Consider the following 25,503-nt stretch of genomic DNA (forward strand, 5'->3'; position numbering starts at 1 on the left):
AGGTTATAGATCAAAACTGAAGCTGAAGAAAAAGATTAATGATCGTTAACTGAACATAAACCCAGTGTGTCCATCCACTGTCATTGATCCAACTCCATGGATTTTATTGGTGAATCAATGTTGTAGGAGATGACAATGTTTCCACGGTAACTACAGAGCCTCTGAATGTTCAAATGGGTCATATCTGATAACCATAAAAAAGATGAAGAACTGTATTTTACACCAATTATTGACATGTATTGATAGGATTAATGGATCAACAGGTATTAAACAGTTTAGATCAGCAGATGCTTTTGGTCAGAGGTGGACGTTTGGGTCTTTATGGGTTAATATAAGAAATGTAGAAACACTATTTACAACCACTGCTGTTAGAGGTTTTCAGGAGGAGTGAAACATTTCTTCTTGATTTACACACATCTTTCAAACTGATTAGTAAATGAACCTTTGGATGCAGCCTAGAATGTTTCGTCATGATAATGATGATGATAATAAAAATAACAAGTAGTGATTCTTTAATATTAAAGAAATGCAGCCCAGTGTGTGTTGTTCAAGACCAACTACATTCAGAAACTGTCTCTTATGAACTAGACAAACAGTGACCATAAAACTGGATAAAATCGGCAACTGCTGGAAAACTATGAGGTCGTTCAGTATCATAAAGCATCATGTTCACAGACTTGAATGTGAAAATGTCTTTTCATCTCTTTTGTTTTTCTCTCCTCAGATTAAAGAGAAGTTACTACAGTTGACAGACAAGAGAAAAGACATGATTGACAAGTGGGAGGACAGATGGGAGTGGCTTAGATTAGGTGAGATGTTGACCCGGTCACCGGATCGTTGAGTCCTTGTTGAACAGACCAGGTTGACCCCGGTGTGTGTGTTTCAGTGCTGGAGGTGCATCAGTTCTCCCGGGACGCAGGCGTGGCCGAGGCGTGGCTGCTGGGCCAGGAGCCCTACCTGTCCAGCAGGGAGATGGGACAGAGCGTGGACGAGGTGGAGAAGCTCATCAAACGCCACGAGGCCTTCGAGAAGTCGGCCGCCACCTGGGAGGAACGCTTTGCTGCACTGGAGAGGCTGACCACGGTGGGGAATTACACACTCAGATTACACACACTCAGACACACCACAGAAAACATACACACACATAGGGATGTAACGATTACCAGTATAACGATAAACCACGGTAAAATTGCCAATGGTTAGTATTAGCGTTTAAATTCTAATTATCATGATAACCGTGTTTGATTACCGCACTTTTCCAGAGAAAATGCCTATGTAAAGATCTGCTTTTATGTCAAATTCATTCATTCAGTAACACTATTCTTTGTTAACAATATTCTTTGTTAGCTTTAATAACAATCACAGATGTAATGAAGTGTCACATCTTATAATTTTATTTGATTAATCTCAGCCTCACTGTTGGCTGTCCACTTTCCTAATTCCATGATAGAGCTATACTGTTTCTTATTGAAACTTCATATTAAGACATATAACCTGAGAAACACGAGGTGAAAACATTTTTTTTTGTTCTTCGTATTCTTTGTAATGCCTCAAAATCAGATATTGCCATGAAACTTTCAAATGAGACAGAGATGCCAACTTTAGTCACAACAATTTTCTAAAACTGTGGAAATGTGAGCGATGACCAGATGATTATGGTTAAAGGAGCTGCCACCTTTGTCTGTGACTAGGGATGTAACGATTACCGGTATAACACTAAACCGCGGTAAAATTGCCAAAGGCTAGTATTACCATTTAAATTCTAATTATCATGATAACCGTGTTTGATTACCGCACTTTTCCAGAGAAAACGTCTGAGTATAGTTTTAATTTATTACAATTTTAATTTTCTATACCTAATATTTGGAACCAATATTCACTTTTAAAGTCTTTGAAAAGGTTCGTTAAGCATCTGTGTGTTATTTATGCAATAAATTATATACATTTTTCAAATCGGATTTTATATATTTTTTGTGTTTTCTGGCCTTTTGTGTAGATATAGTAGGTTAAAGTGAAAAAAATAATAGACAGATGATATAAATGAAGTTGTGCTGAAAAAACAGATCCCAAACATGGGTATAGTAAACATTTGTTTATATAGTATATAAAGGCAAAATCAAAAGGACTGAAAAACAGCCAAAATAGGTTCAGACCACTAAGGGTTAATATTTGAATGTTTCTGCAACAGAAGGGACATTGTGACTGTTATTTTATTTGGTTTTTTTTGTTGTTTGTTTTTTTCAAAACTTTTTTCAACTTGGTTAAATTATTTCAGTGTATTAGTACTTTTTGAACATTTTGAGCACAATTTCAACAATACTGTAATAATAGTGATAACCGTGATAATTTTGGTCACAATAACCGCGATATGAAATTTTCATATCGTTACATCCCTACATAGACACCTCAGACATACACACACCAGACAGACACACACACACACACACACACACATACACACACCAGACAGACACATACACACAACAGTAACATGAGAACATCCATGTGTTTGTGTCCAGATGGAGTTACTGGAAGTGAGAAGAAGGCAAGAGGAGGAGGAGAGGAGGAGACAACCCCCCACCACTGAGGCTCCGCCCACTGATGCTGCAGCACGGTCAGTCAACACAAAACATCCATTTACATCCAACAAAACCTTCACTTGGTCCAAAGTCTCATTCCTTCACTAGGGAAACGTGTGTTTTTCATGTTGTTGTTTACTTACTCATATTTTCACTAAAATGAGACTCAAACAGTTTAAATTCTAGTTTTATTTATCACTTAAAAAGAAAAAACTAACATTAAAAATACTATATTATACTGAGCTTCAGCTATCAGTTATTAATCAAATAATCTATTTATTTTCTTCAATTTGATAAAATAATTATTTGAAATAGTAAAAATGTGAACAGACATGTCTGAAAATGACTGACAACTTGTCGTTTATTCCAGAACCAGCTGAAACAACAACCACAAAAAGTATAAAAGTAAAAGGATATATAAAAAAAATATCTACACAGAAAAAACAACAGTATAAAAGTGTATATATAAAAACATCTATAGATAGAAACAACAACAGACAAGTCCAGTGACATCTATAAACAATATGTGCACTGCAGTCTTCAGCACATTTGGATCCAACTTATTTACAACTGAACATGGAACTAACGTAGAACTGAAAGAATAAAAACAAATATTTGTAATGTTTGTGTTAAAGCTTCAAACGTTAAAGGAGTAAGTGATGGTTCCAATGTAGAAAAGTGAACATACAGACATTCTCTGCCTTTTTGTCCTCGTCTCTTCTGAGCCACACTCCATGTTGTTTGTGTCGGTCCTGGCGTCATGTGCGACACAATAAGCATCTGTGTGAAACAACAGTGGAACCAATGTTTAGCAACAAAATTAAGGAAACAAAGCTTAGATTCAGGGAAACTGGAATCGAATAATTATGCCCCAATCAATTAATCGTTTCAGCTTTAGATACAATACAGTTTGTATCCAATAACTACAGTACAGAAATCCAGAAAACTGGTTTCAGTTCCTTTAGCATGTTAAGGTGGGTGCAGATGCAGCATATTCTTCTCATTCCTGGTAAAGCAGCTGTTTGTGCTTAAATCTAATGTTTTGGTGTGTTTTTGTGTTTGCAGGGAGGGTGAGCCGGCGTCTCAGAACGGGCTTCCGTCCGATCAGGAGTCACCCAGGGTTAGTTACCGCTCCCCCGCCTACCAGAAATACAGCAGCACCCTGCAGAGCCGCAGGGCCAACGCTGCAACCTAACACAACAACAACTGCACAACGCCCAGCCAGCAGCACACACAGCACACACAGTACAAACAGTACACACAGTACAAACAGTACACACAGCACACACAGTACAAACAGTACACACAGTACAAACAGTACACACAGCACACACAGTACACACAAAGTACATACAGTACACACACGGTACACACGGTGCACACACAGTACACACAGTACACACAGCACAAACAGTACACACAGCACACACAGTACACACAAAGTATATACAGTACACACACAGTACACACATGGTACACACAGTGCACACACAGTACACACAGTGCACACAGTACAAACAGTACACACAGTACAAACAGTACACACAGCACACACAGTACACACAAAGTACATACAGTACACACACAGTACACACACGGTACACACGGTACACACACAGTACACACAGTACACACACAGTACACACAGCACAAACAGTACACACAGTACAAACAGTACACACAGCACACACAGTACACACAAAGTACATACAGTACACACACGGTACACACGGTACACACACAGTACACACAGTACACACACAGTACACACAGTACACACACAGTACACACAGCACACACAGTACACACAGTACACAACACTTGCAAAAAAACCAACTGCAAATTCACGTTGGACACTATCCACCCCATTCTTTTCTAATTTCACACGTTCTTTACCACTAGGAGAGGTGCAGTGCACAGCCTAATGGCACAATTTCAAGTCTTGGATTTTTTTTTTTTTTTTTTCCAAATTTCAGCACAAACTTTTTCAAACCAATTTTTCTGACATTGTTCAAACATTTCTTTTCAAATTTCACACACACGTTCTTTACATGTGCCTTTCTCAAAATTTTTGCTTTTTTTTTTTTTGCAAATGTTTGAAAAGTTTTTGAAAAGATTGAAAGTTAAGACTCAAAATGAATCCCTGGGTGTCCAGGACATCAGTGAACAGGAGTGTTGTGTGACCCGGTGGAGGTATTAGTAAGCTCTGCCTACTTTTTCACTTGTTCCTAATAACTCTGTTTCACATTATTATTTACAAATGACCACCCTCAAAAACCAATGGATATTACACTAACAAAGCACTAATCATTTCATCACAGCCTTTAGTTTATCTGTAGCACATGTTTTTCCTTGTTTTTCCACAAAATCAAATCAGTATGTCCTTGGTCAGTTTTTTTAGATGAGTTTCCATTGATCAGATTCCTCTCAATATAGTGAGAGTTTCTGCAACAGCATCTCGTGGACATTAAAGAAGATGCAGCTTAAAACTTTACGAAATGTTAAAAGGTCTGGTTTCATCACCCAGTTGCTTTTATGTGATCCTCTCTGGTTATGATTATTTTGCACAAGAATTTTTCATTCAATTAATGAAACTGTTGATACAATGTCAACACGAACCTTTTTACTAAAAATGAGTAAATGAAGTGAATATGGGAAAGAAAATCTTGTTAAAGCTGAGAAACTTAATTTAATATTCACAACAGAAATCTGTTTCAGATCAATTATTTTAGTTTTTGTAATTAAATATTAAAAATCATCATACTTTTGATCAAATTTGGGATCAATTACACTCTTTAGCTTATATCCATGTCTTAGAGTTGACTTATCACGTCTGGGACCACAGTTTTTATTTTGTAATGATTCAAAATGGTGCTTTATTCCTTTAAACAGAGATTATTTCAACAGTGTCATGTTTTGAGGTTTGATGGTATGAGTGTGAATTCCTCCGTGGTGTTTGGGACTAAAGACACACTAGACAACTTTATTCATTCCCACCTTCATGTTTTTCTTCCTTTTGTCTCTCAGCTCAACACTCCCATCATCATCTCCCCTCAACTTTTAATGTTTCTTCTAGTTTACGTCATCATTTATAAACTCACTCTGTGGAACATGAACACCTGACAATGTTACTACATCAGATATTTACCACAATAGGGCAAACCCTTAACATAAAGCAGCATATCATCAGCATATCAAGAACTTTATTCTCTAATACACAGGTAATACAAATAATCTATGACAATTAGTTATTACAGTAAAACTGATCATATTATTGTTATTCCAAATGTTAGTCTCCTAAATGGGCTGCAGTAATAAGAAATGTCTTATTCTTTCTGTCTTAAAATAAAGCTAATTATAAGGTCCCTAGTGTTTAGGTTCATTATTAACTTCCCTTTGAGAATTTGTAAATTAATTAAGTTATGTTATTTATTGAAAAACATACACTCACACTGTCTTGAGGGGAAATTTTATATTTTGCCCAAAACTGTTAAAAATATTTATTATTAATCTTTTGAATAGACATATATGTAAAACAGGCTCATATGGACCTGGCCCAGGTTTGTCCACATTCATCACATCAACACATCATCAATAATCACTCATATCAATACTACCCTCATCAATAACTACATATTCTCACAACTCATCATGAATTTTTTCATGCTAAAAAAAATTGTTTGGACAGAGATTAAATTACTGTAGATGTACCCGAAAATCATTAATGTTACTGTCAATTAGAAGAAATAAAAATGAAAGCTCTACTTTAACAATTTTTAAAACTTTAATAGTGAAATAATACAATGATGCACAGAAGTAAATTAACTAATGACTGAAACATTTCACCAAAGTTCTTCGTTCGAGTTATTACACACATTCATTTATTCTTATTTTTTCACACATTAGATTCACACACATACTCTTCTTATATATGCTCTTACATTTTTTTATACACAGTATATAAAACACCTAAAACACACATTGAAGGTAGTTTTATTTGTTTGTAGAGTTTACAAAGTAGAAATAGTAAAAATTACAGAAAATACTTAAATACATGTAAAAGACGATATTCCATTAGTAATATTAATGTCCACACTAAATGAATGAATGAATGGAAAAAGTAATTCTTTAATAATCCTAATATCTGGCACAAATATAATGTAACACAGAAGACGTAAATGACTGAAATTTGGCCAAAAAAGTAAAAGCAAATTAATAATGATGTAGAGCTTTGATTTACAGTTTAAAATATATAATCTGTGCAATGAGTTTTCAGAATTTTTTGGAAAAATAAAATAACGCTTTTCATTCACATAATCATTGTCATTCTGTGTATTGAGTATCATCAAACCTTCACACATATTCCTCAGCTTTATATAAAACTGGTGTAAAATTAGGACAGAAGTGTGTGTGGTCGTTATATCATTATATTTGACATCACCACCAGTCCACATGACACTGAATCAACTCATTATTGTGTTACTGTTTTGTATTATCATGATTCTCAGCCTGTTCTCATGGTTTATGTCATTCAATGTCTTGGTTTCTGTTGCATGTTATTCCCTGACTAACACACATTCCCAATAAACCCGACCAATCAGAGCCCATGACCCATCCTGGTTTGTCTGTCCATGTTGTTTTCATTTACAGTTGTGTCTTCTTTTAAAGTGTTTCTTATGCTGTTAACATTATTAATATTGTAGCTGTTTTTCCTCTCATTTTTCTGTCATTATTTTTTCTTATTTCATGTTCTTCAGTTTTCATCCTGGGGCTGTAGACGTATTATTTCATTTTCACATTAACAATGATTGGATAACTAGTTTGTAAACCAATATATCACACAAGTTAATTATTTCTGTATTTAATGATAATGTTGGAGTTGGAGGCAGTAAGTTCTGTTTAGTGATTTGTTAAAATAGCAAGACTGTCATGTCCGGATAGGAAAAAGAACAGTTAGATATACAGTAGGTCTGACCTACATGAACAGCATTTATACATGATATTTGATAGATTCTCCTGCTATCTGTTAACCTCCTCAGACCCAGCTATGGGTTTTCTGTACACATTTGTGGACAAGAGTTTCACAACTTTATACAAAAAAAAAAGAAAACTGTCCACCACAAAGGACATTCCATAAAAATTTTCAAAACTGCATCTGAAAAAACTGTTGCATCATGATGTTTCCAATATAGGCACTTATTTAATAAAAACAAAAAAAAGCTGGTACTTTGCTGACATTTCCTGGGTCTCAGGAGGTTAAGGTTTGTTATATGTAGCGTTACTACAGTTCTTGGTATTTTTTTTAGCAACTTCTCCTGCAGTTCTACACATAAAAAAAGCTCGACAGCTAATAAGACTAAATAATAACTTCCAAATTGGATAAAAACATAGATGAAAATAGGTGGCATGAAATCACTTCCTCTCACTTTGGAAAGTTTTGCCTCTAAGGAAACATTTACTGGACTCGAAGTTCACAATCATCACAGAGAGGACAGAGGGAACTGTTTTACAGCCACCTTTACCAAGTGCTGCAGAAATGAAGTATTATTGGGAGTTTAGGGATGTAACGATATGAAAATTTCATATCACGGTTATCATCATTATCGTGGTATTGTTGAAATTGTGCTCAAAATGTTCAAAAAGTACAAATACACACACCGAAATAATTTAACCAAGTTGTAATTTGAAAAAAAAACAACAAAAACAAAAAAAACATAAAATAATTGGCACCATGTCCCTTCTGTTGCAGAAACGTGGTCTGAGCCTATTTTGGCCGTTTTTCAGTCCTTTTGATTTTGCCTTTATATACTATATAAACAAATGTTTACTATACCCATGTTTGGTATATTTTTTTCAACACAACTTCATCTATCTCATCTGCCTGTTATTTTTTCACTTTAACCTACTATAAAAACATAAAAGGACAGAAAACACACAAAAAAATTTTTTTTAAATCCGATTTGAAAAATGTATATAATTTATTGCATAAATAACACACAGATGCATAATGAGCCTTTTCAAAGACTTTAAAAGTGAATATTTGTTCCAAATATTAGGTATATAAAATTAAAATTGTAATAAATTAAAACTATACTCAAATATTTGACGTAAAAGCAGATCTTTACATAGGCGTTTTCTCCGGAAAAGTGCAGTAATCAAACACATTCTAATTATAATTAGAATTTAAACGGTAATACTAACCATTGGCAATTTTACCGCAGTTTATCGTTATACCGGTAATCGTTACATCCCTATGTGAGTTCCTGCTTAAGTTAGTATTACACTGGTAGTCAGTTGGTGTCAGCTGAAGACTGTTGGAGGCAGGGTGGTGGTGGGGGGGGGTGTGTCCGTCCTGGCTGGCAACATAAGAATGGATTTTAATATTAGTAATTACAAGTAATGTAACCTAGGTAGCGCCACTCTACTCCTAAGTCGTCTTCTTTGTAAAATGGGAAAATGAATTGCATAACATTATGTATTTTTCTCAGTGCCAATTGATGATATCTTTGGAGTCCCAATCATAATTTTGGGAAAGGTAGAAAATTGAAGGTACAATATGAAGTGAACTTGTTCCTGGTTTTAGAGTTTCCTGCAGCACTACTGTACATAAGAATTTTCAGCAGTGGTCCAAACGGCCTCTTATTGGATCAGTACAAGCTCCCATAAAACCTTTCTACCACAGGGTAGGTTCTTACTGTCGTCCACACCCACAGAATCACACTTTAACCCTCCCACCATAACGTCAGACCTCCAAGACACCAATAAAATGTGCCATGATTGGCTACGCTCCGGCCAAGCGCTCAGTAAAACCTCCTGGGATCGGTCCAGCTTCTCAGACAGTGTCCACCACTGGTCCATCTGCAGAGGAGCTCAGTACCAGGGTAATGAAGCATCCGCTTGGAGTGGGTGTGGTGTGGAAAAATAAAACCTTGACTTGGCCAATCTTCCCTCACAGATACTGAAACCCAGTAATGATCCAAACAATTTGGGTGATAATTGTTTGAGATTTCTTTGTTTGCTTCTCCTCTTGTCTGTCTTCACACCGTTCACCATGATGTGTGTTATTGTGGTGTTTTGATTGAATATGCATGTCCCAAAACCTGTAATCAGTGCATGATCAAGCTGTGTTGGCTATTCCAATGTTTTTAATGAGAACTGAGCAACTAAAACACTTAAAAATGCAAAGGCTGGTGACTCAGTGGCTTGATGGAGCTCATGATTCTGTTCAAGTTTTGTTTCAGGAGTGGCGACTGGAGAGGGAGAAGGCTGGAGTGGTTTTATAAAAACAAGACACATTTACGGATCAGTCCAGTGATTTTCTGCATTTATCATCAGTAGATGCTATAAAGACTAATGCCATCAATGAACTAATCCAGATGATCTTATCTGTCGATCTGGATCCAAATTAGCTTCTGATTGTGCTCTGCATGCAGCTCATAACTGATTCACAGCTTCTGTGTGTCTGAGACAAACTGGATTAAAACCGTCTCTACAGTATTGGGCAGATCCACGTGTCCTCAGTTGGTCCCACGAGTCTTAACAGTCCTCTCTGTTTCCAGGACAACGTGGAGGGGGGCGAGGTGGTGAATGGGGTGTCGGAGCCCAGCCCTGCAGGGTCCCCCGGGGCGTCTCGTAAGGCCAAAGCCAGCCAGGCGGCGACCCTGCCGGCCAAGAGCCAGCAGGACACGCCCACATCACAACTGGAGGGCTTCCTGCACCGCAAACATGAGTGGGAGGGGCATAACAAGAAGGCTTCAAGCAGGTAAGACCACCTGGCATGGAAATAACCTTAGGTTTTGGTAACGCACTTCATTATACATGTAGGGAAATTCAGTCACTGCATTTTATCATCATGAAACACACAGCACCTAGCATTAGCATGAGCAGGTAGCATTAACAGCATTAATTAGCATCTACATCATAAAAGGGAAGTGGACTCTGTGTGTGTGTGTGTGTGTGTGTGTGTGTGTCTCAGGCATCACACTAAATCCGTACAGAGCTGACTGCTGCAGTTTGTCATACTTATGTATTTTTGGTCAAGAAACAGACTAATGAAAACAGCAAGATGATAAGACCAATATTTTGGGACATATTAGTAATTTTGGAATACAATAGCTTTACAATCACGTTGCTATGCCCAGAATCATGGAATCATCATTGAAGTGGGTTACCTAGTAACAGATAAACAATAGGGCCATGGTTTCAAATTTCCTGTGCAGAAACCAACATGCCAGCTGAGAGGTTATTCAACTGAAAATACCAGTGGAATTTACCAAGAAAATAAAGAAATAGGGATGCACTGATACCACTTTTTTCCAGACCGAGTACTATTACTTACATTTGAGTACTTGCCGATACCGAGTACCGATATGAGTATTTAATAATCCCATTCCAGTTGTTCGTTCCTTTTGTAAATGTGCTTTATTGTCGTTGTCATTAGTCTGACTGGAACAAAGTGCTGCTACTGACATTTAATGTGTTGGAATGAGCGTTTGTCAGTTAATCCACCAGGGGGCGCCGCTCTGAGTTAACCATACTGGACAAATACCACGAAGAAGAGGAAAGTTTAATGAAGAAGAAGAAAGTCAGTAATAACAAACATGGAGACGACAGAGGAAACACTAATGTGATACTAATGTTCAGCGTTTTCTCTGGTAAGGTTTAAAAGTTTAGCTTCAGCAGGAAGAGAAAAGAGAAATATAAGACAGAGGTTTGGTTTTCACTTCCACTGGCGGTGGTCCGCACTGCTCCGTACCCCCATAGTATTATCAGTAGGATGTAAACCGGTCCAGCCCTGGGTAGTTGTCCTAAATGTGTCAGTAGTTTTTCTCTAACTCCCACAGTGGCTCTTTGAACAGATCCTCTACCTCCACGGTTCTGCTGGTATTCTCCGTCTGGGTACTCATCCTCCATCACCTGGAAAACAGATGGAATGTACGCAGAGGACGGACAGAACGCTGCATCTGTATCTGTCTGTGTCTGGAACAGTACTGTCAGTCAGCCTTACTTTTATCACCGTCATTTATTTGGTTCAGTCTCCACACTCTTCACACATTATTCCTCCTCCTCGTACCTGCTGCACTGAACTGGGAATGTCACACGGCCGTAAGTGGTATTGGTGCATTTGTATCGGATTACTTTTACGAGTACATGTACACACACTGAGTTTCGGAGCTGATGCCCAATAGTGGTATCAGATCAGTGCATCCCTATAAAGAAAGTAAAGGGCTGAGCTGGATCAGAGGATCTAGAACCCGTAGTTCCCCACAGGTCAGCGCACTAGTTAGCATTAACAGGTAAACTGATCACAGAAAGGCGCCGCTCAGACTCAAACCCAGAACTTTGTTGCTGTGAAGTGCAAGTGCTAACCATGCTGACATTCAGGTTTTGTACATTTTCAGGTTGTTTTGAAATTTGCATATCATTTCAATAATTTCACAGGTTTCACAAATCGTAACAGAAGTAAAACACTGGAGATGACTGGGTTCATCATGTGTTTGGTTTGATGACTGTTTTTGTGTCTGTGCAGGTCATGGCACAACGTGTACTGTGTGATCAACCAGCAGGAGATGGGATTCTATAAGGACCAGAAAAGCGCCAGTCAGGGGATCCCCTACCACAGCGAGATCCCCATCAGCCTCAAGGACGCCGTATGTGAGGTGGCCACAGACTACAAGAAGAAGAAACACGTCTTTAAGCTCAAGTGAGTGTTCTGTGGCTGGAGACGCTCCTTTCCCTCCATGATCAACTAGTGTCAGATGTCTGGGATGTAAATAAATACTCACAGGGTTTATTCAATACTGTTTTAACAGAATCACTGACGGGAACGAGTATCTCTTCCAAGCCAAAGATGATGTAAGTACAAAAATGTGCAATATGGACTTTTAAATGTTCCTACGTTAACCCTCTAAGGCAAGGCTGTCAGACTCATTTTAGTTCAGTTCCACATTCAGCCCAATGCGATCTCAAGTGGGCCGGACCAGTAAAATAATAACAGTAAAAAAAGTCAAATAAAATTATGATAATGTTAACATCTACAAAAATTGGAATAACATGAACAACTGGAAATAACTGCAATTTTAACAATATTCTGCCTCAGATTATCAGTTTATCATTCACACGTGCATTACAACTTACATTACAATTACAAATACACAAAACATTTAATAACAGGCAGAATATTAGTAAAACTGCATTTACTTATCTGAAGACATTTAAGGTTATTCACATTTTTTGTAAAATAACAGCTTTTTAATATAAACATTTTCATGTAATTTTACTTTTTTAAACTAAAACAATGAGAAAATGTGCTGTTTTCATTATTTATAGATTTAATATGATAGTATTTTACTGGTCTGACCTACTTGGTATCTAATTGGTCTGTATGTGGAATCTGAATTAAAATAACTTTGACATCTGCAATTGTTAATATCTTCAGTGTAATTTTTGTATTTCACAAATCCATCCTATGGGCCAGATTGTATCCTTTGGCGGGCTGGATTTGGCCCCCAGGCCTCATGTTTGACACCTGTGCTCTAAGGTTTTTGTCCCCCCCCTGCCCGCCCGCCCCACAGGGTGGAGGTATACAGGGTGGGGAAGCAAAATTTACAATGAACATTTAATTGTTTTTTCTCAGCAGGCACTACATCAATTGTTTTGAACCCAAACATATACTGATGTCATAATCATACCTAACACTATTATCCATACCTTTTCAGAAACTTTTGCCCATATGAGTAATCAGGAAAGCAAACGTCAAAGAGTGTGTGATTTGCTGAATGCACTCGTCACACCAAAGGAGATTTCAAAAATAGTTGGAGTGTCCATAAAGACTGTTTATAATGGAAAGAAGAGAATGACTATGAGCAAAACTATTACCAGAAAGTCTGGAAGATACTATTAAAGAAGAATGGGAGAAGTTGTCACCCCAATATTTGAGGAACACTTGCACAAGTTTCAGGAAGCGTGTGAAGGCAGTTATTGAGAAAGAAGGAGGACACAGAATAAAACATTTTCTATTATGGACATTTTCTTGTGGCAAATAAATTCTCATGACTTTCAATAAACTAATTGGTCATACACTGTCTTTCAATCCCTGCCTCAAAATATTGTACATTTTGCTTCCCCACCCTGCAGAGATATACCAGGAATTCCATCGGTCTGTCAGAGACTTTAGTCCAACCCATTTTTCAGACACTGTTGACCCGATGCTTTGGACACATGTTCTGTGTGCCGTCCTCTGAATTAGTGCATTTTTTACACATTTTTGAAAAGGTTGAAAATCAAATCTGGAAATAAACCCCTGTGTAGGCAGGGTATAAGTGAGCAGGAGGGGCAAAGTATTGTGCAGCTGGGCGTGGTATTAGTAAGCTCCGCCTACTTTTTCACTTGTTTTATTGTTCTTGTTTATAGTCTTTGCGTGTAGTTTATTTATGTTTATGTAATTATTGATGTGATGTGTATAGGGATGTAACGATTACCGGTATAATAATAAACCGCAGTAAAATTGCAGACGGTTAGTATTACCGTTTAAATTCTAATTATTATGATAACTGTGTGTGATTGCTGCACTTTTAGGGGAAAAAACCCTATGGAAAGATCTGCTTTTATATCACATATTTGAGTATAGTTTTTATTTATTACAATTTTGATTTTCTATACCTAATATTTGGAACCAATATTCACTTTTAAAGTCTTTGAAAAGGTTCGTTAAGCATCTGTGTGTTATTTATGCAATAAATTATATTCATTTTTCAAATCAGATTTTATATATTTTTTTGTGTTTCCTGTCTTTTTATGTTTATACAGGGTGTTTAAAAAAAAAAAGTATACACTCAGAAAAATGCGTAAAAAATGAAAGTTCCATAAGTTTCAGAAAATATCTATACGGTTATTGATAGACCAAGGTCTCATGCTTTCATTACTACAATGGCAGGTATCAGCCATACCACGTGAGTGAGCACGGTCCTTGTACTTAACTGGGATAGAAAATGGCTTGCGCACAGATATGAGAGGATTAAAACAAGATCAGACACCACAATTGGAAAGCTTAGGCAGGTGCTTTAATGCTGTGTAATTTACAAGAAAATTCAGAATTCCAGAAGCCTCCAAACTTTGCACCCAGGCTGTCCCTTCCTTCACTCAAACAGCAAGTCCTTGCACGTCTGGTTCTGATCGTAGTCCATGCCAAAGAACGCAGGCCATGGTTCATTGATTTGTCAAAGAAGACACAGCCACAGTCCATTTCAATTTGCCCTTAGCTCTCCACAGGCCTAAAATGGACTGTGGTCTGACAAATGTAAACAGTGCTTCGTAGCTTCCCAGAAATTTACATAGTCATGCCTGGATGGCTCAACCTGGGTGCAAAGTTTGGAGGCTTCTGGAAGACAAAGGGTTAACTGAATTTTCTTGTAAATTACACAGCATTAAAGCACCTGCCTAAGCTTTCCAATTGTGGTGTCTGATCTTGTTCTAACCCTCTCATATCTGTGCGCAAGCCATTTTCTATCCCAATTAAGTGCAAGGACCATGCTCACTCACATGGTATGGCTGATACCTGCCATTGTGGTAATGAAAGCAGGAGACCTTGGTCTATCAATAACCATATAGATATTTTCTGAAACTTATGAAATTTTCATTTTTTAGGCATTTTTCTGAGTGTATACTTTTTTTTGAAACACCCTGTATAGCAGGTTAATGTGAAAAAATAATAGGCAGATGATATAAATGAAGTTGCGCTGAAAAAACAGATCCCAAACATGGCTATAGTAAACATTTGTTTCTATAGTATATAAAGGCCAAATCAAAAGGACTGAAAAACAGACAAAATAGGCTCAGACCACTAAGGGTTAATACTAGAATGTTTCTGCAACAGAAGGGACATTGTACCAGTTATTTTATTTGTTTTTGTTTTGGTTTGTTTTTTTCAAAATACAACTTGGTTAAATTCTTTCAGTGTGTGTATCAGTACTTTTGAACATTTTGAGCACAATTTCAACAATACCGCGATAATAATGATAACCGTGATAATTTTGGTCACAATAACCGTGATACAAAATTTTCATATCGTTACATCCCTAGATGTGTGTTTTACTCATGTTAGGATTGGTGTTAAATGCTTAACATGCTTTCAGTTTATTTATTTTCATTATTATTTTCTCTATTTTTTATTGTGTTATTTTTATCTGTATTCCAGATTTTAGTGGAGTTATTTTTCTGAATCGTTTGTATTTTGATTTTTCGTATTTTTATTAGATTTTTAGTATTCTCTTTTTGTGTTTAGATTATTTTATTCTGCGTTCCTATTAATTATTTTCATGTAAGCGTCAGTGTATTATCTGATTTAATTGTATTTATTGCTTTTTTGTTGTTGCCTTTCGTCATGGTTTATTTTCTACTGTTGGCTCTTTTTTAAGTTTTGGACCTGGAACTATTTTCTACTTGTTCTGCTGTGATGCATCTCTGTCTTCATCGTCTGCGTCCACAGGAGGAGATGAACACATGGATCTCGGCCATAACGTCCGCCAAGTCGGGCGAGAAATCGGACGTGACGCCCAGCAGCCATAGCACGCCGGCACCGGGCGCACGTGCTCAGACGCTGCCGGCCTCCGTCGCCACGGCAACAGCAGAGTCAAGCCCGGGGAAAAGAGAGAAAGACAAGGAGAAACGCTTCAGTCTATTCAGCAAGAAGAAATAGACGCTCTTCCTTCCCTCCCTCCTCCTCCTCCTCCTCCTCCTCCTTCATCCTCCCTCTGGTGCTGTTTGGGCTCCTCCCTCATTTCTGATCGGGCTTCGGTCAAATGTTTGATGATGTCCGCGTCTACCGACCCCAGCTCTGATCTAGAGTCCACTTGTAGCATCTGATACTGTCGTAAAATCTAATCAAGTTAACGTAGAACTAAATTTGACCGTGATTTGGCGTCTTACACAATTAACCTTTAAAAACATAATACCTCTGTTTAATGGTGAAAAGGCTGCGTGCGACCAGATGTCATTCATATTTGGACTTGTTCAACAGTTGCCTATACTTTCGATGTCACCGCGTCACAGGAAAATCTCCCAAACAGCTCCTCTTCCTTTCTTCCTTCCTCCCTCCTCCCTCTTCTTCCTCTTCCTCCTCTTCCTCTTTGAAAAGCGTGACTCCAGCATGAAGCTCCGAGCCAAAACTCTCCACTCTGTGCCTATCAACCGTCCGGCTCAGAGCGACAGTAACTACCACCTCCTGTATCCTCTGTTCAGTTTTTGTAAGATAAGGAGCAGGAAAAACCGATGGGGAAAAAAAAAAAAAAAGATCTGATTTAGGAAAAATATTAATGGGGTCTGCAAACGCTTCAGGCAGCTGCTGTCATCTAAGAAAACCCAGAGTTTGCCGCTGAACAACAACACCACGTAGAGGAGTTCCCAGAATATCCCACTTATTATCTTTAATGCTATTATTTGTGTTTTCTATCTCCTCTTGTGTTTTCTGCTTTCTCATCACCCCGCCTACTACTATTACTACTACTACTGCCTTTGTGGGTTTGTGTTTACGCTCCCTGCAGACGCCTCAGTTTTTGTTACTTTTCTTGTTTTGTTTCGGTTTGTTCTTCTTTTCTTTTATTTCACAGTTGTAGGTAGTTTCGTTTAGGGTCCATCCTCAGTTTTTTGCGAGGCCTTGTCTTTGCAAGATGACGTGTATCCCTCTGTAGTAGGGAAACCTGAGAGCACAGCAGGGTAAACCTCTGAAAATCACACCTACAATTTGAGATCCAGTGTCAGAAAATAGATTAAAAAAAAAAAAAGTCTGAAGGCATGTTGTAAAAATTGCTAAAGGTTCTGAAAATGGTGAATGTTCAAGAGCAGAAACTTAACCTAAAGTACAACACAACTTCTGCTTTTGGGAAACAACCCTAGTTATGCACTGAATTATTTTCTGTCACCATAGTAACCACCAGTAAAAGGACAACTGCAGTTATTCGCTTTGATTTTGGTGCTGTCTAATTCCTGAAGCATCACTTGTAAACCAAGGTGTGGCTGTCATTTGGAGCATTACCCTGCAGTGTTTTGAACTGTATGTATAACTTGTGTATAACAAACTGTTAAAAAATAAACCTGTGTTTAATTTCACTTATTATTACTGCTACTAATAAGACCTACCAACCGTAATAAGCTTCATTTGACTATAACTCTCTTTACAAAAACAACCTAACAATATGTACACTTAACAAATCTGAATGAAGGCGTCGCTGAGTTCGCCTCAGCGGAGAATAAATAAACTAAGACCAGTAAGAATGTTCGATAACTTTAAAGCATCCAGTAAGGTTTATTTTTACTGTCTTTTACGTATTTGAAACATTTACTTCTGCCCATAGTTACTTGGAAAAATGTTTTGTTTCCTCCTGTATGTATTTTCTGTTCCACAGTTAAGCTATGTCTAAGGTTTATTTAGTCCAACAAGTATGGAGACGTAGATGTACTATAAAAACAAAAATTACTTTCAAGCATTGCTGTTTAAATGGAAAAGTTGGTTCTAAAAAGCATTTACTGGAAGTGAGTCGTGTAATGATAATGGTCGCTTGCTTGTTGGCTTCAGCACTCCATGTTGAAGATTATTAGACTTTTGCCACCAGCGGCTGCAGTGAAGGCTGTTCAGTTTCTTCTAATGTTGGAGCCTTTGGTGACCAAACCAGGAGCACCAGTGGAAGACAAAGCCCAGTCTGATCAAATATGTGGGTGTTTTTCATCTGCAGCGTATGTTAGGTCAGACCTACGTTTACTGTTATGCAAAACTGAAATATGTAGAAAACATTTATATTTTGACCAAACCTTAAGTCTGGATTTAAGTCTTTGCAATAAGGTTGAAAAAATTAGAACACTGCTGTTCATGTTATTCGAACATTTTAATGCTGTTAGTTTTGGCATTAATAGACTTCCACACAAGTGGAAGGAAAAACACATGGACACTCAGATTAAAATATGGTTCATTTTTTATCTGAACTTGGTGTTGGTCCAGTGAGTAGGGCTGTGTATCGACAAGAATCTGGTGATACGATACAAATCACAATACGACGATCACCATACGATACATCATGATACTGTTAAAAAGGCAATTTTTCGTTTGTTTCTTTTTTTAAATGATTATTTCCTTGAAGAATTGAATTACACCAGAAATCTGCACAAATACTAAACACATTTTTATTTGATCAGAACAGGATCTAATGTTCCATCACCAAATGTTCCTGTGTTCAGACTTAAATTCTGTTTTACAGACATTCCAGTTTCAGATCCTGTTCAAATGTTCAAATTCTATTAGTTCACAACTAACATCAGAACAGGATTTGAGTTCAATCACAAGAGTTAAATAATAATGAATGAAATATAAACAAAAAACAAAAATGAACCTCCACAATATGTGCATTTGAATAAATACCTAAAAATATCGATCCAGTACTTTTTAATATCGATACGGTATTGTGAAATGAAATATTGTGATACATTGCAGAAGCGTTATTTTCTTACAGCCCTGCCAGTGAGGCTTCAGTTCAGTCTGAAACATTTCAGGTTCTGCAGCCGTTTCAAACATGATGTTGGGTTTTATTTAGTAGAAAGTTCATGGATCTTCAGTTACTAAAATAATAAACAAAGAACACGTTAAATGGAAGTCCACGTTGTAACCCCCGTGAAACGGCAAACAAGATCTGGATGAAAAAAACAGAACCAGTAGATTTCCAGTGTTCCCGTGAATGAGAACAGGTACAGATGTCCACACAGTTCGGTCACCCACAGACTCCAGACTGGGTTTTGTTTTCTGCTCAAAGACTTTACAGGAACTGAAACCCTTCACTGGGTGGCTGGCTCCTGTTACTTTTTTCTTTTCGCTCCATTCTCTGGCGATTTGATCAATATAGTGTGCATTCCTCTGTCACTGTAACCATAGTAACAAGATATTCATATTGCACAATCAAAAATGCCACGATGGGGGGTGGGCGGGTAGACGGGGGGGTTGTGGGTGGGTGTGGGCGGGGCCTGGGTTTGTAGGTCAGGTAGTTGGTGTGATGTGGACCAGGGGTCACTGCTAGTCGGATCTGCACCTGTAGACTTCCCCCTCTCTGTTACATATGTGCAAAAAGCCATTAAAATGCTTTTAAAACGAACCAAACGCGTCGTTGTCTTGACTGTGACGTTGAATCGCCTGAATCACCAACTACGCTTTTATTAAAGCCACTGAGGCCAGGGCATCAAACTCATTCTGGTTCAGTTCTGTATTCAGCCCAGTTTGATCTGCAGCGGGCCGGACCAGTCAAATAATGACTGAATAACCTGGAAATAATGACAACTCCAAGTTTTTCCTTTGTGTTTTAGTACAAAAAAAACCAATTACATTATGAAAATATTTACATTTTACAAAAAAGATGTGAATAACCTGAAAAAACAAATTTCATTTGAAAAATTTGTGCAATTTTAACAATATTATGCCTCAACTTATTTATACACTAAAAAATCTTTTAAAAATGAAAAAAAATGGTAATTTTCCGGCAGCAGGGGTGCTGAAAAAATACTGTAAAATAATGAAAGATAACATCTCATAAAAATACGGTAATTTTCCATAATTAAAATACAGTTTTTGCCCTAACTTTGCATGAGATTTTGCATATTTTTTTGACTTTTTAAAGTTTAATAAAGAATATTTACATGTATTAAAACAATCCAATTCCCTATATATATATATATATATATATATATATATATATATATATATATATATATATATATATATATATATATATATATAGATATAAAATTTTCAGTGAGACTCAGTTGTCCAATCCACTGATAAAAACTGTATTTGGACAGTTTATCAGTGCTTATACATGTTATACATTCACAAAAATACATTTATTCAACATTTTTGTTGTGAAACCTCCTGTAATTACACAAGATATTTGTCAATTAAACAAGTCTATTTAAACTTACAGAACAAATACTTCTCTAACGGTTAATTGTCAGTAATTTTATCTCGTTTTTTTTTTTTTTTTTTTTTTTTTTTTTTTTTACAGTATTAAACTTTAACAGTTTAATGTCATAAATAGAAAAGAAATATTTGTGAAATTATGATACATTTGCAAATGTATTTTAACTATTTTTCTGTGAAAAAAGAAAAAATTTCTTTTAAAAAATGGATTTTTTTTTGGTTATTCACAGTTACAGTTTTTTCCTGTTATTTTACATTTGACATGTAAAATCACAGTCTTTTTGTCATTTCATTGATATTTTCCTGTATTTTAAAAATACAGGAAAAATCTGTAAAATAAACAGTGAAAATTCTGTCAAATTACAGATGTTTTTTTTGTTTTTTTTTACAGTGTACATGTACATTTACACAGTGTTCCATAAACATTTGGGAACAGGCAGAATATTGTTCAAATTTTGGAGTTTGGAACAAAAATTTGAACAATCTCTCCAATATTCCATCTGTTATTCTGAACACAACTGCAGATCCCAGTGGATCCATAAATGCACCAAACATTTAGGAACAGGCAGAATATTGTTCAAATTGCACATTTCAGGTTGTTCATCTGTGTTTTTATTTATGTATTTATTTGCATTTTATTGTGAAAAAATAGTTTTGTAAATGTAAATATTTTCACAGTGTGATTTTTTTTTTTTTCACTCAAATTTTTTCCACATAATTTTTCCCAAAGAACATTTGCAGTTGTCATTCTTTCTGGGTTATTGTGTTGTTCTTTTGACTGTAGATCACACTGGTCTGTATGTGGAACCTGAACCAAAAGGATTTGGAAAACCTGGACTGTTCAGGTTCAGTTCTGCACTTTCATCCTGCAGGGCCGGAATGGAACCTTTGGTGGTGGTGGTGGTGGTGGGGGGGGGGGGGGGGGTGACTTCCTGCAGGTCTCATAAACTCCTCCCTGAACTACTACTTCTTTTTCCTTTCATTTCCTCGTCCTCGGTCGTTGCTCCTGTTCTCTGCATCTGAAGGTCAAGTTCACCTCTTTCATTTTAATGGCTCTTTAACCCTTTCATGCATGAATTATGAGAACCTTAGTCAATATTTTTTTCTTGAGTGTTTTTGTTCCTCTTTAGGCATGAAAAAAACAATGCAATTGTTTTTTTGTTTTTTTTTATTGAACCTATTTTTTTTAGTCACAAAAATGTCCACGCAGTTGGACACCATGCATTTAATTTTTAAAGCAAAGAAACATTTATTAAAAAATCATCATCAGAAAGTGATAAACTGTGTGAAAACTATGAAATAAAAACATTTTTAATGCCGCTAAGTGCTAAGTTGCTACTGTTTTCTCACATTTGATTACACTCTAATATTAGTTATTACTCATTTCATGGAGATGAAATCCTCCTGAGACCCAGGAAATGGACAGTTGTAGCTTTTTTACATTAAAAAATTGTCTTGATTGGAAAATGCATACCGCAACAGTTTCTTCAGATACATTTTTAAAATAATTTTTATTTATTGATTGATTTTTTTAAATGGAATGTCCTTTGTAATGGACAGAATTTTTTGTGTAAAACTGTCAAACTTTTGTCCCCTACAGAGGACAACATGCATTACTGGGTCTCAGGAGGATATGCGAAAAAAAAAAAAAAAAAAAAGTTAATTACAGTCTAACAACAATTAGCTATTGATTTCCACTCAAACATGTCAGTGCAGATCAGTTTGATCTAGAACAGGACGGTTACAGTAATGGTGTGAACTGCAGTGTTTTGGATGGTGCAGAAGTGTCCACTGTGTCGGCTCATATGGAACTGAAATGTCGTGCACAAGTTGTGCACAAGTGAGAAACTGACAAACGAAGCTTCGCCCTCTGTCAGAAGTCAGTTCTACCTAATACAGAAAATCAGTCTAACTTATAGAGGCTGTGCTAAGCTTACATGGGATTGGTTAATATAAAATATGACGTATGATGCTGTTGCTAAGTAAAAGAAAGAATGTCAGATGGACACAGGACAGAATGGAAGACCTTGGAGTCATTCTGGGAAGTTAGGGAAAGTAACTCTGTTGAATTCCAGAACTGAGAGAGCTCATGCTCTGCTATGGCCTAAAAGGTCAAACTGTAAGTTGTGCTATCTTTAGAGATAAAGTAGCTTACAATATGCAGAACTGAGAAGCTGACTGAGAGAAACATTCATGTTTTGAAGGACACAGGTGTCTGACAAACTAACAGTTGTGAGGAGCCAGGAAAAGAAAACCTATGGTCATCATTAAGCATTAAAATCAGTATTAACAGAAACAATAAAACCCATGAATAAACAACAGAAGAGCCGTAGAACAGCTGTCCACTGGAGTGACCACTGGAGTGACCACTGTGCACGAAAGGGTTAATGACCACGCTCACTGTGGGTCTGGACTTCAGCTCCAGTTTGAACCGTAAAAACCCGCCGCTTGGTGCGAGTTTAACCCGTTAACGAAACCGGAGCTGGAACAAGCGGATAGAGACAGAAGGTCAGCCGCGTGCTGATTGGTCGACTGATCCATGTGACTAAAGGCTTCCACACTGTTCATACGTGTACGTGGTCCAGTTGAGTCAGACAGTGACACTATAGAAAACTGTCCCCACGGACTCTTTGGATTGAAACTGATGCTCAGACTAAATTGAACTTGTTTATTTGACTGCGGTCAGTCCAGCTGACTCTCCTTTTTACGAAGTCAGTCCAGCCGCTCCAACATTTCCAGTGCTCCCGTATTACACACTTTACGGTAAAAACACGGAGGTGGTTGAGAAAGTCAGCGCAAGGATGCTACAGCGTGGATCATCTTCCGGTTTTCAAAATAAAATGTGGGTTATTGATGGGATATAAACAGACGTGTCAGTGTGAGTCTTCACTGGTTTTGAACCATTCTATCGTCCGCGGTGACTTACCGTACGTGTTTGCTGGTAGCGGTGATTCAGGATACACCCCAGACCCTTTGAACACATTAAAACATCTTGTTTCCATCTCTTCAATGAATGTTTATCTTGTATTGAGCTACAATGCTAACATTTACAATGTTAATTTCATTAAAAATAGGGAAATTATTCAAATGTAATAAAAAGAGGTGTAACTCAGCCAGCCCATGTAGTACTATGATCCTGCAGTGATTTTGGGTCAATAGGTCACATGACCTGTAAGCTATTGAGCTAAAATGCTAATATTTACATTTAAAAAATCATTAAAAATAGAAACAGTGTTAAAACATCACAAAAATGACCGTAACTCATTTAGCCAGTACCGTACTACAATTCTGCAGTGATTTTGGGTCAATTGGTCACATGACCTGGAAGCTATTGAGCTAAAATGCTAATATTTACACTAAAAAATTCCTTAAAAATAGCAACAGTGTTAAAATGTCACAAAAATGACCGTAACTCATTCAACCAGTACCATACTACAATCCTGCAGTGATTTTGGGTCAATTGGTCACATGACCTGTAATTGCATTGCGGCTGGACTGACTTCGTAAAAAGGAGAGTCAGCTGGACTGACCGCAGTATCCATGCTCTGCGGTGTTATCAGATCTCTACTGTCGGACCTGGGTGCACCCCCACCACACAGACAGCTGACACAGAGGGACACGTCTGTCGGCCCTTTCCCACCGCAGGAACTTCTGCAGGAACTTCCTGTTTTACCCTGAACTTTCAAAGTTCCTGGTGCGTTTCCACTGAAAATTCCCCTGGTAACTAACAGGATGGAACTGGAGTTATGAGGGTGTGATGCTGAGGTTTTGTGTTGGCAGGTGAACTGTCTGGTGTGTTTCTGGGGGACAGGGGGTCTACCTACCATCCTTTTCTCCTGACCCCATACACAGACCCCCTGAACCACATCAGACCTACAGTCATGCCCATACCAGGACAAGGACCAGGACCCAAATGACCTTTGACCTCCTGAAGGAACGCTTTCACTGTCTGCACCACTTAAGGCTCCGCCCTTTGAGGTCATGTGACATCACTGTGGCCTGGACTGTCCTCCACAATGTGGCCTGAGGAAGGAGAGGGAGGGAGGGAGGGAGCCCCCCCCCTCAAAAAAGTGCATCACACATGGACTGGGACAATCCTGTCATCTTCCCTGATGACTGCAGTGGTCAGCTGGTCAGCTGGTCAGGGACCAATATGTGTTCAATTATTTTAGTTCACGTGCATGATTTAAGGTAAATCTGTCCTGCAGGGGCAGAGGAATTTGTGTTTGTTTGTTTTTTTTGTTATTCAATTTAAATTGATTTGGCCTGTTTAGATGTTTGTGTTACATACTGTGTGTGTACTGTGTGTATACTGTGTGTATACTGTGTGTGTGTATACTCTGTGTACTGTGTTACAGGAGGCTACTGCATCCATTCATTTATCTGTTCATTTGTTACGTATGGATTTGTCTTGCATTTCTTTCAGTGTACAGACGTGTATTTCTTTCAGTGTACAGACGTGTGTATTTCTTTCAGTGTACAGACGTGTATTTCTTTCAGTGTGCAGACATGTATTTCTTTCAGTGTACAGACGTGTACTTCTTTCAGTGTACAGACATGTGGGCTGTGTTCTACCTTTAAATGTGTATTTCTTCTTCTGTTCTCTCATATGTTCTGGTTCTGTTCTTTCTCTCTTGTACAGTCTGTGTGTGACTTCAGTTTTAAAGGAGCTGATGGTTTTACTTGCTTTGATTGATCCTTATTCATTAAAGGAACATCATGTTACTCTTTGTGCATTTATATTTATATGACATATATAGTCTGTGGGAAACTGTCAGTAATCTGAGTATAAATAATACACAGACTGAAAGGGTCAATGTAATCAGATTCCTTGGAATAACTATACAGAAGAAGTGAAGATGTTGTAGTTCATGGAGGTGTGGCTGAAAACTGACAGAACTAATACAAATCCAATCAACATTATTCAGAAAAGGCCAATACCACTGATCATACAGTGTCCTATAGAGAACACAC

General features: G+C 37.5%; 1 protein-coding gene across 4 annotated transcripts in view; it reads left to right on the forward strand.

Moving 5' to 3' along the window:
- Nucleotides 1–19,711, forward strand: part of LOC115433966 (spectrin beta chain, non-erythrocytic 1) — a 168,610-nt gene extending 148,899 nt beyond the window's left edge. For 2 of the 4 annotated variants that reach the window (XM_030155564.1, XM_030155568.1), the window contains 9 exons: nucleotides 725–809; nucleotides 887–1,083; nucleotides 2,520–2,614; nucleotides 3,645–3,699; nucleotides 10,139–10,341; nucleotides 12,109–12,282; nucleotides 12,392–12,434; nucleotides 16,066–18,573; nucleotides 19,092–19,711. In XM_030155564.1, the coding sequence (XP_030011424.1) occupies nucleotides 725–809; nucleotides 887–1,083; nucleotides 2,520–2,614; nucleotides 3,645–3,699; nucleotides 10,139–10,341; nucleotides 12,109–12,282; nucleotides 12,392–12,434; nucleotides 16,066–16,275 (1,062 nt within the window). In that variant the 3' untranslated portion in view covers nucleotides 16,276–18,573; nucleotides 19,092–19,711. Of the gene's footprint in view, nucleotides 1–724; nucleotides 810–886; nucleotides 1,084–2,519; nucleotides 2,615–3,644; nucleotides 3,700–10,138; nucleotides 10,342–12,108; nucleotides 12,283–12,391; nucleotides 12,435–16,065; nucleotides 18,574–19,087 lie in introns of those variants that run through there. The other 2 variants (XM_030155565.1, XM_030155566.1) reach the window with 2 other exon arrangements.
- Nucleotides 19,712–25,503: the final 5,792 nt, after the last annotated feature.

Source organism: Sphaeramia orbicularis, chromosome 15, assembly GCF_902148855.1.
Source record: "Sphaeramia orbicularis chromosome 15, fSphaOr1.1, whole genome shotgun sequence".
NCBI classification, from domain to species: Eukaryota; Metazoa; Chordata; class Actinopteri; order Kurtiformes; family Apogonidae; genus Sphaeramia; species Sphaeramia orbicularis.